Genomic DNA, 11,779 nt, shown 5'->3' on the forward strand with positions numbered 1-11,779 from the left:
GATACTCCGATTGCGCACTTGGAAAGGATTGAGCTTCATCTCGTAGCGCTTTAGTGTGTCAAAAGCCTCGGCTAGGTCTGTGATGTGGCTAGCCGCTTGTATGCTCTTCACCAGCATATCATCCACATATACTTCCATATTCCGCCCAATTTGCTCCTGAAACATCTTGTTGACCAACCGCTGATATATGGCCCCCGCGTTCTTCAATCCGAATGGCATTACTCGATAACAGTATAGATCTGTGTTTGTCATGTAGGCTGTCTTCTCTTGATCGGACTCGTGCATGGATATCTGGTTATACCCCAAGAATGCATCCATGAAACTCAATAATTCATGCGCGGAAGTCAAATCTACAAGTAGATCTATCCGTGGCAAAGGATAGTTGTCTTTGGGGCACGCCTTATTGAGTTTGGTGAAGTCGACACACATTCTCCATTTTCCATTTGATTTCTTTACTAACACTACGTTCTCCAACCAGGTGGTGTACTGGACTTCTTTAATGAATCTGGCCTCGCATAACTTTTTGACTTCTTTGGCAGCGGCCTTGCTCTTCTCAGCTGAGTATCCTCTTCGTCTTTGCTGTACTGGCTTGAAACTGGGATCAGCATTCAACCTGTGCACCATTACCAAAGGCGATATACCCGACATATCCTCATGACTTCAAGTGAACACGTCATAATTCTCACGGAGGAAAGATACAAGCTTTTCATTCATAACTAGGTTCAGCTGGGACCCAATTTTGACGACCCTGTCTGGCTTGCCAACCGAGAATTCCTCAAGATCCTTGACTGGTTCACCGCCCATTAATTGCTATCTGTCCTCCTTATAGCCGCTCCTTTGGGCTAGGGTCCTAGGAAACTTTTTCATAGAGATGTTGTAACATTGTCAGGCAGCTCATTGATCGCCCCTTACTTTCCCAACTCCGTGATCCGTTGGGTACTTCATCTTGAGATGGGGAGTTGACGTGATGGCTTTCAGTTCATTGAGAGTCGTTCTTCCAATGATGGCATTATAAGCTGATGGCTAGTCGACCAACAGAAAACGTATCATCACCGTTACTTGCTTCGGATACAATCCAACTATGGCCGGTAGTTCGATCAATCCGACTAGTTGCACTTGTTCCCCTATGAATCCCATCAAGGGGCAGCTGGTTGGGACGACCTTCTCTTGTCCTAGATTCAGCTTCTTAAACGCAGACCAATGATGTCTGTCGAGCTTCCATTATCCACCAAGATGCGATGGGCATTGTGGTTTGCCACTGTCAGTGTGATAACCAAAGCGCATGTTTGTGGAAATGATATGCCTACGTAGTCGTCATCTGAGAAACCAATCACCATCGCACTCCTCCTGGACTGCTTCATTGGTCTTCCTATAGCATAGACTTCATGGGAACTTTCCAAGTGTCGGGCGTACGCCTTCCTCGCCCTTCCTAACTCACCTCTTCCAGCAAATCCACCTATTATGGTGTGAATTTCTAGAATATTTGCTCGGTTTTGAGGCTTGCGGGTTGGGCGAGCATGCCTTCTTCTGGGCTCATCTTGTCTTGCTTTGTTCTCCCGAGGATATTTGTCCCGATTTCTACGGTTGGAACTTTTACTTCGATAACGTTCCTGGTGTCGGTGATCTCCGGGATTGTGGTAATTCACTTCTCGGACGTAGTTTTCCCTAGGAGGGGCCACTCTTCTTTGTTCTCCTAGGAATCGAACGAGCTTACCATTCCTGATAAACTTTTCGATGAGGTGCCTTAAAGTAATGTAGCCCTCTGTGTAGTCTCCATTAGCTTCGTGGAACTCACAATAACGATTCGAGTTCTGATTTTGTGGAACCCCTAGGGGTTTTCGGTATTCCGGTTCTTTCTTAATTTCCATTAAGACCTTGGAAATGTTGGCGTTGAGCGGAGTGAAGTTGTAATCATTGAACTTTTTCTTGAAGGGCTTCGAAGCGTCTGACCCCTAATGATTCTTATTCTTCTTCTCCTCGAATCTTTTGGCAATTTCCGAGCTGACTTCATTGCCTTCAAAGTCTCTTCTTCATTGATGAATTCCTCCACCTTATCTAATAACTTCTAGAGGTTACTCGGTTGTCTCCGCGCAATCTTTCTCCCCACTGGTCTTCTAGAGAGATGCTGTTGTAAATAGCAGAGAATACTACGCCCTTAGTTGGATCTTCTACTTTCAGCTTTTCAGTGTTGAATCGCATCTTAAACTCTTTCAAGCTCTCTCCTTCTTGTTGATGGAGTGTTAGGAGGTATCCAGAAGGCTTTTTCCATTCTTGGGATCCTAAGAAGTGGGTGAGAAAGATCCGAGCAAGATCTTCAAAGGTGCTTATGGAGTTAGGCATCAGACTCCAGAACCATTCCTTGGCATTTCCTGAAAGTGTGGTAGGGAAAGCTCTGCACGCAATTTCGTCGAGTGTGGCATGTAATGCCAGATGCATTTGGTAATTCTCCAGGTGCTCGATTGGATCCCCAACCCCGCTATAACTCAGGATCTGAGGTGTTTTGAATTTGTTGGGGAGCGGGTGATCGATGACCTATTTGGTGAAGGGCGTCTCCATCCTGGTGAAGAGTTTGTTCACCAATGCAATTTTGTGTTTTTCCTTCTTTTCCATAGCCTCAAGCTTCATCTTTAGTTCCGCTAAGGCTTTGTCTACTTCACTTTCCAGAGCTACTGTTGACCGTTTCTGGTCCTCAGTTATCGGTTGAACTTTTTTAGGTTCCACCGTTTTTTGGGAGTTTTCACCTCTACAGGTGTTGATGTGCTAGTGGTGATGACTCTTACCTTGTTGGCTGCGATCCTCAGAACGGTGGCTGTGATTTTCTTGTTCCTCCGAATGTCCATTCCGATTGATTTCTGATTGTGATTGCGTAGGGAAGTGGCGGCGCAGCTCCTCATTTCGTTGAATTAGGAGCGCTACTTGTACTTCAAAGGATGCGATACGCTCCCTGTCTCCGGCGTTCTGGTGTGCCAATGGTGGCCTTTGATTGGCCGGGGCTGGCGGTTCTTTGGTGCGGGCTCGGCTTCTTGACCTTGTGTTCACCATTACTACGGATTTTTGATTTTTGTAAGAGCGACTAGTCGTTCCCACAGACGGCGCCAAACTGTTGGAACAGTTTCCGGTATGGTGGACCCAAGGGCAAATCGAAGATTCTCTCTTGTTCGCTTTTCCTTTGATCCTGTAAACAAGAACACACGTCAAGATGATGCACCAGGTTGTGGCCGACGATTCCTCCTCCGATGCTTAAATCAGTGTTTGTGTAAACTTAGTATAAAGCTTAGTATGACATTCAGTGTGTGTACCTGTCTCTTCGGAGATGCGGTCTTTTATAGCTGATCATGTTGGTGCAGCTATGATGACCGAGCGAAGAATCTGGGATCTGGGCGTAACGGCTGGAGGAGATAAGATTCATGTTTCCTATCTGTTATGGTTGATATGAAACCATAATGGCCATTAATAACATTTTCGGGGATGGTGCATAACCGTTCCGAGGATCTCGACACCTGTGAGTTGTCCATATAGTCAAAGCACGTTATAACTATAACATATATATATGGTCATTAAGTATAGAAGATTTGGTCCAGTGTACTCTCAGATTTGGGCAAGTAGCCTGGGCGTTCGGGAGACGACGCTGTATGTATGGACTTCGTATTAGACCGCACCCACAAAGCCCATATGAGTGTATTGGGTTTCCAGGAGATGCCGGATCCTTGGCCATGGGTCTTCTTGGTGGATTTATGCGTAACAGCTTGTCTGAAGTGAGATTGATTTTTTTGTTTATGTTGAAAAATTCTTAATTTGTGGTTATTATTACTTGCATTGTTGTGTTCGGGTTAGGACTGTTCCTCGGTCCCTAACATTGGACCAACCATGTGCTCTTCAATCCAAAACTGTAGCAAGCTAGAGGGTTACCACTCGCACACATCCAACCTAGCTCAACAATGCACAACATATATAGTTCATAACCAGGATTCTTCTTGTGTTCTACTACGTACAGTGTCTGTTCTGGAGCTGTAACCCTTTATGCTAAGAGAGAGAGACAGAGAGAGAGATTCCTATGCCACTGCTTTTCCCTTTCTACATTTCGTGATTTCTTCCAGCCACTGCTGACACTTCTGCATTGCTCCAATCATCCTTGGCAGGCTGTGTTTGTCAAGAGGCTCGACCGAACCAAGCCTCATTCCCCAAAAAGTTTTTCTTAAAATTAATCTTAATATTCTTATTTTTTATATCACATTAATCACTTTTTATTATTATTCAAGTAAAAAAATTACTACAAAATAAATTTTTTCACTTTTTTATTCGAAATATTTTTACATTTTTTCTCTCGTATCAACCAAATATGTTACCTTCCACTCCTTTTTTTTTGTTTTCATTCCATTGCCAAACACAACCGACCCCACATCTTCAACTCTAGAATAAAAAAGGCAATAAAGAGAAAAATCTCTCTCTCTCTCTCTCTCTCTTTGGTAAAAGGGAAACAGATGTGAGAATGACTACACATCTGTTTCAGACCTGCCATGCGCCATGCAGACATATGAAGAGTAGCTTTTGACTCAGGAAGTCTAAATTCTAAGTGATGGGACTTTCAGAATATGAGATAGGGATGATACAACACTTTTGAAAGCAACAAGAGTATCATAATAAGGAAGCCAACAAGGATTAGTAGTAGAGTTTGAAAAAGCTGTTACAATGATGGGGTTTTTTTTTTTTTTTTTTTTTTCTTTGGGGGTCCTGAAATGGTGGAATTTTTCATCATGGTGCATGTTTTTCCAACATTTCCGGCTCAGCAGGACTTGGCAGACTTGAATGCAAGTGGGTACATGAAGGAGTTTGAGTAAGTAAATCTGATTATTTGGCTTGTCTTCAATGCCTTTCCTCCATTAACCAAGCAATCATCATACGAGAGCCTCTTGAAGGTGCTTGGATTTATTATTCTTGCAGAGGCAAACCAACCACAGTGGAGATGAATGTCTGAAAGAGGACACCCGGAAACACAGGTGTTGAGTATCTGGACTATGTACCGTGGGATTCCAGATGTGGAATCTCTGCTTTGTGAGATGCTTAAATCTCTGTTCGAGCAACCCCCTTATGAAAAAAGAAAAACAAAAATATAGTAATTAAATAACAGTTTACAAAAAGAAAAACAAAAGGTAATTTTTGCATGGGATTGAATCTTTACCATGTACCAAAACTCCTGACTTCATATTTACTTTCCTTGAATGGTTGTTATCTCCATGGAGTGGTGAATGTGCAAACTCGTTAGTAGAAGCTGCTGCCAAAGATTACTCATGAGCTTTTGAAAAGTAAATTAAATAGTAAGAAGAAAGTAGGGAAAGTTGTTAGTGAATAGTACCTGAATGTACTCCAAGATTGCTCAATGCAATGATGAGCATCATCAAGTAGAGGAAGAACATAACATGACAAGAGCTCATGGATGTTTTCTGAGTTGTTCTGAGAGTTCCCCACTTTGGCTTCTCAGGTGCCACCCCTGCCTCTGTCAATTGGGAATGCAGGAAAATGAAGAAGTTCTCTGCAATTGGTGATGAACAAGAATGGTGCGATGGCTACTTGTAAATTACTAAACTGTACTGCAATGGCAGGGCAGGGCAGGGCAGAGAGAGAGAGAGAGGACCACCACCACCGGCCAGTCTCTTCCAATTTCACTGCTTTAATTATTTTGAAGACAAAAGACAACAGCCATTTAATGCACAGCAAAAGTGATTTCACATCATCCTACCATTAAAAATAATTACTTTCCTCCTGTCCCTGAAGATTTATGCAGCATCACGTCCCTCCCTCCACTAGTTATTAGGTTGCTATGCTTAACGTGAAAATAGCTAGCTATGCTTTGTGACAGGTATCTCCATTTAACTCCCCATTCTGGTTCACAAATCAAGAAAGTCTCACAGTATTGTTCACATGGTTTAATTTATGGATTCATTGGTTGTGCATGTGTGTGCCAAGCAAGTATATCCCAATGAGTAATAATGAGTAATTTTGTATACTTATACTTCTATATTCTATAAGAGTATTTACAATGGGTTCAAGAAAATAGTTAAAAGCTATTTTTGTTAAGTTTGTAGTAAAAAATACTCTACATATAACTCAACAAAATAGATAAAAATTTGTTGAGCTGCTGCTGCTGAGTAGTGTAACTCTCTTTCTTGATAATAGGATAAGTAGATAAAAAGTAATATTTTAAATACAAAAGTAAAACTAAATAGCTAAAATGTTAAATGGATGTAGGTATTTTGAATATAAGTATTTTGTTAACATTGTAATATAATAATATATATACGTTGTACACTCAGCGTTGCTATATATATATATATATATATATATATATATATATATATATATATATAAAAAGAGAGATTTTTAATTGAATGAGATTGTGCCTCTTTAAGACTTACTATCCATTATTCTTTTTTTCTTTTCTTTTTTTCTCGAATTCTTAATATCTTAGGCATTGAATTTTTTTTTTTTTTTTTTTTTTCTATATTTCAATTGGTAATAATGTTTTTACCATAATTGGAGCCTTGATTAGAAAGAATTGACTAACTTTTTATCATAACTGGGGCCTTAACTATATATATATATATATATATATATATATATATATATATATATATATATATGGAATGACCGAATGAGTCTGAATTGTACTATTTGGAACCTTATTTTATTGAAACCCTAAGGGGCTCCTAATTAGCCTAATTGAAGAGTGGGCTCTAAAAGCAACTTGAGAGAATTGGCAGCCTTACCGGCACTAGAATTTTGTAAGGAGATGAATTTTTATGATGTGATTATGGCGGGGATGCTTTGCAAATTGTAAATGCTATTAAAGCGAAGCACAAAAATTGGAATCAATTTGGGGATATTGTAAAAGGTATCCAAGAACATATGCGGTTGCTGTGATCATGCATGATTAAACATATTAAAAGGGACACAAACTCAGCAGCTCAAGAGTTGGCTAGAGAAGCCACTACGAATATCATAGATAATGTTTGGCTTGAAAAAGTTTCAAATTGTATTTATGGTATTGTAATCAGGAAGCAATATGTTTCCGATATATTTTATCAATGAAGAAGATTCTGTTAAAAAAATAATAATAATAACAACAACAACAACTTGAGAGAAAATTGACTTCTAAATTCAATCTAATTGCACAACCATTAAACAAGATTTACACACACATATAATACCCTTCATAATTTTTTTTTAAACACTCCTCTGTCTGTTCGATGTTTCAAAAACCATCCTTCTTCTTCTTTTTTTTTTTCTTTTTTTTTTAATTTATAAGAGTATTTTTGTCTTATTAAAAAAAATTATGATAATTTTTTTTTTCCTAGCCTTAAGAAGAATATTAACATTTTGTTGATAGTTTATAAATTAAATTGACAATGAAGTAGTAGGTAATTGAGTGGGGAGGGGGTGGGGGGTGGAGGGGAATTATGACTCCCTCCTCGCCGCCCCCTTTCTCCTTCTCCCTTCCCCCTCATTTTTCATGCCTCCACTGTAAATCGACCAGAACATGTGTGTCAATGGTCTTTGGGTGCATTCTAGCGGAACGTGGTTGGTCGGCAATGGTACGTGAAACGCGTGAAGATGTATTGGGTTTTTGTTATTGTATTCATTGTTTTTAAAAAAGAATATATTCTCCCTATATCTGTTTTTAGTTGCGATCTATGGGATGAAGTTTTATTCATTTTCTTAGGTTTTTTTTTGTTACAAATCCTTAAGAATAATGGAATTGGTTTCCGGTCTTTTTTTTTTTTTTTTTTAATGGTTCCTTCTCTAAGAGCAAACTATACACTGATGACGGAGGAGTTATCAGGTATAAAGAAGAATTATCACTATGGTAGAGGTAGAAAAGGGGATTGCGATTAATAAAGAACTAGTAGATAGATAAAAATAATAATAATAATATAAATAAATAAATAAATAAATAAAGCTAGGGAATCAATGACCTGGCAGTGAATAAAGACGTGATTCGTTGAAATTTGCTGTAGATCTGAAACTGATTAGAACAATGACTTTTCGTAAATATTGTCTTATAATAACTCGATAGGCTATTATGTATGTCATAGATAATGTTTGAGTTGTGAAGATTTTAAATTGTATCTTTGGCATTGTATGAAACATTTTGGCCAAATTTAATTGTTATATCAATGAAGAGATAATTCATTAAAAAAAAAAAACTAAAAAATTAAAAATTGAGAGAGATATTAGATATATCTGTTTTTTCTTACAAGAATATTATAATGTAAAATTCTGGACTTGAGTCACTTGACGTTGCAGCCAAAATAAAATTATTGGAATTGGTTTCAAAGTATTCAATTAAATTGGCACTTTTAGTTATTTCCCTTCAAGCTAGATTTTCTCTGATCAAATTTCCTTGAAGAATTTTAGACAGACACATAATTAAACATACAAAAGAGTGTCTTGTTCCATCCATCTTCTTCCCACACGCTCAACTCCTACTTAATTATCCTAATATCCATACCTTCTTATTCCAAATTCCAAATTTCAGTTGCCTCTCTCTCTCTCCCTCTCTCAAAGAGCAATCTGTTTCCTGTCCTCTCATGGTCCTAGATAGAAACAGCATCGTGAGAAAGGACACAACTCCACGACTCCTGAGCTAGCTGTATTATTTAATTATAAAGATGCAGGGGAGGGGGGCATTGCCTGTACTTCATGCCAGAAACTTGTAGGGCTACCCAGCCTCCTATCCTATCGAAAAGGAGTTTTCCATATTTGCCTAGCTAACCCTACGTTTCTAGACTTCTTCCCAAGTTCGACAGAAAGTAAAACCCATTAAAGTAAATCAGTCAGCACCATGCAATATATGCAATTATGCATGTATATATATATGGATGACACCATATTTACATGCATGTCACATGTAGGCTTTTGTCACAGGCATAATCTTCCTGACCCATCAAGAGGGAGGATGTTCATGCCTCCCAATGGAAGATTTCTCAGTAGCTAATTGAATAATAGAAATGTTAGTTAATTTATATATTTTACATCAAATGATGATTTTCAGAAGTCTGAAAATCCTTGGGAGAAAAGAGTTGGTAGTCATTGTTAAATAGGCATTACAAGAGAGCCGCAGGTTTCCTGCAAGAGGAACAGAAGAGTGAAGATGTTGTTTTGCTTGGTATAATGCAGAAGTTTCAGACTCTTAACGTGCTTCACTTCTCTTTGCATGCCCTTTCGGAAAGAGGGCCGAAGTTATTTATTAAGTAATTTATTTATGTGTGGTTATTAATATGACAAGGTCAACTTTCAGACTCAAATTGTCGAGGCATTTTACCTTTGTGATTGTGGAACATTGACTGCTATATTCAGCAACCCGTCAGTTTTTTTTATGAGTGGAGCCATGTGAGTTGGATTTATGACTGCAGTTTGCAGACACTTCACAAGAAGGATAATTCCACCCCACTTCACATTTAAAACATCACCTTTTTTATTCTTTTATATATATATATATACTCTAAAACCCTCTTATGTTTTTCTTGGTTTTATTTTTTAGACCTTGATTTTTAGTCTACAAATATTTTAGATCTAAGACTTTTATCCTTTTTTTTCCGCTTTTTTTTTTTTTTTTTTCAAAAGAATATATAGTAAAAATGATATAAAAATATAATTGTATCCTTTTATAAACAAATAGAAAATAAAAAATAAAATGAATAGAAAAAAAAAAAAAAAAAAGAGTGTGGTGGCAGAAAGCCAATAAAATACAGTAATTATAGAATCAAAAAATATTCCTAGAATATTTATAATTGCTAATATGATAGTAAAATACTGAAGAATATTTTGGCACAAATATAATAAGAGAAAATGTTATTTCTCCATCTTCCATTCATCTACATTCATATATATTTTTTTAAAATTCATTATTGAATCTTAAAACCCACATGCATGTGGGTCTTTCATATTCAATTGTGAAAAAAACAAAATAGATGACATGGGAGATAGATGAAAAATGGAGAAATAGCAAGTCTCGTACGTATGATAATAGGGTAATAAAATAAATAATAACTAAGAAAGAATGCCATATATAAAAATCCATCTGCCTAATACTCCCCCTATTAAATCACCGACTCTAATACTATTGTTTAGTGGGATTAACTTTCAAGAAATTTTTTTATTAAGATCATAATATATCATATGGAGACTAATTACACTATATTAAGTGTAATTTTAAAAATCGTATGTTTATTTTACAATATTAATTTCAAAGTTTCAGCCAACTATTGAATTAATCATATTAGATTTTTTTTTTTTTTTTTTTCTTGGAAGGGTGTGACAACAAATGCGAACCACACGAGCCATATCACGTGTAGCCACTCGGGGACTTAAGGCTGATGTACGTGTACGACACCGACAAAGATTAGCCCGTTTCAGCGCCTGATGCGCATGCGAAGACATTGACCATCAGCATCGTCAAGTACGTTGACATGATAGTCTTGTCTATCTATAATTTCCGGAGATGTATTAAAAACACACCAAGAAAAAATAAAATAAAAAAGTGTTGATGTAATCATCTTTATATGCCATTTATATATATGGATCGTTGGATACTCTATGCAACATTGGGGAGGAAGAACAAGAGGAGATGAAATTGGATAAGGATGGCAGTCGTTATTAGTAATTTGCATAAGCAATGCGGGAGAGTTTGAGCTCGAATTGTTAGTGTTAAATTACATGTTATATACCTTAAAAGATTAAGATGATAGGAAGAGATAAATTTAATAATGTAATCAATATTTTAACACTCTTCACGAGTACTGAGCTTAAACTTCATTTTAATAGGTGAAATCCATCACGTGTAATTTTTAATTTAAACTCATCATTTTAATAAGTGAGGAAGTCAGGATTTAAACTCATGTTCTTTTGACTCTGATATATTAATCATCATTTATCTTAAAAGCTTAAATTTTTTTTTAAAAAAAGTGATTGTTTAACATAGTATCAAAGCCAAAAGTCATAAATTCGAACTTTAACTCCGTCATTGACTCATATTTTAATTAAATATTTCATGTGTTGAGTCTCACTTACTTATTGAAAAAGACTGTGTGCCCACACGTGGAGAAGAATGTTAAAATATTTGATTAAATGATTAAATTTACCTTTTATAGGTTAAGCTTTTGAAACAAGTGGTGATTTAACAGCCAACAATTTAAGAGAGAGAGAAAGTCAACTAGAACTGTGATTTTGTGGGGCGTGCAATGGATAAAGATGTTTTCACGATTTTGTCAACTCAGTAAAATACCAATGGGGTAATTAGGTGTGTTTAGTAAAAAGAGTTTCAATTGTGTATTTAGTAAAGAGTTTTGTTGCAAGTTTTTTGTTTGAATATAAATAAAAAGTGATTAGTGTGATATAAAAACGAAATAAGATTTGAACTTTTTATTAGAAAAAAGTAAATAAAATTGTTTGCTATTAGTTTTGAAAGGAAGTTGACTTTTTTTTGAAAAAACTAAAAATAAAGTGAGAGTAATTACACACCTAGGATCATTAATAATTGCTGTTCTTGATCCAATTATCTTAATATATTATTCTTGTTCTTCTTGTTTCAATGAACTCAGTGCATCAAGATACTATATATATTCAAGGAGTAATGTTAGGTACTATTTTTTTATTTTTCTAAAATCCTTTTAAAGCTGATGTGGTTTTCAAAATCATCATTAGATCAAAATTAAAGTATGATTCATCTAAAATTTAATGGTAATTTTAAAAGCCACATCAACTTTAGGAGGATAAAAATATG

The 11,779-nt window shown here is 36.6% G+C and overlaps 1 protein-coding gene and 1 pseudogene across 1 annotated transcript; both read right to left on the minus strand.

The window, feature by feature from the left end:
• Positions 1 to 1,178: 1,178 nt before the first annotated feature.
• On the minus strand, positions 1,179 to 2,610 carry LOC148587682 (uncharacterized; annotated as a pseudogene).
• Positions 2,611 to 4,783: 2,173 nt separating this feature from the next.
• On the minus strand, positions 4,784 to 5,432 carry LOC148587683 (TPD1 protein homolog 1-like). The gene is made up of 3 exons (XM_088512505.1): positions 5,354 to 5,432; positions 5,180 to 5,272; positions 4,784 to 5,085 (listed from the first exon to the last, which is right to left on the minus strand). The coding sequence occupies exons 1-3, from the start codon at positions 5,430 to 5,432 to the stop codon at positions 4,784 to 4,786; spliced, it is 474 nt and encodes a 157-aa protein (XP_088368631.1).
• Positions 5,433 to 11,779: the final 6,347 nt, after the last annotated feature.

The sequence above is a fragment of the Corylus avellana genome, chromosome 2 (genome assembly GCF_965113065.1).
Source record: "Corylus avellana chromosome 2, dhCorAvel1.hap1.2, whole genome shotgun sequence".
NCBI classification, from domain to species: Eukaryota; Viridiplantae; Streptophyta; class Magnoliopsida; order Fagales; family Betulaceae; genus Corylus; species Corylus avellana.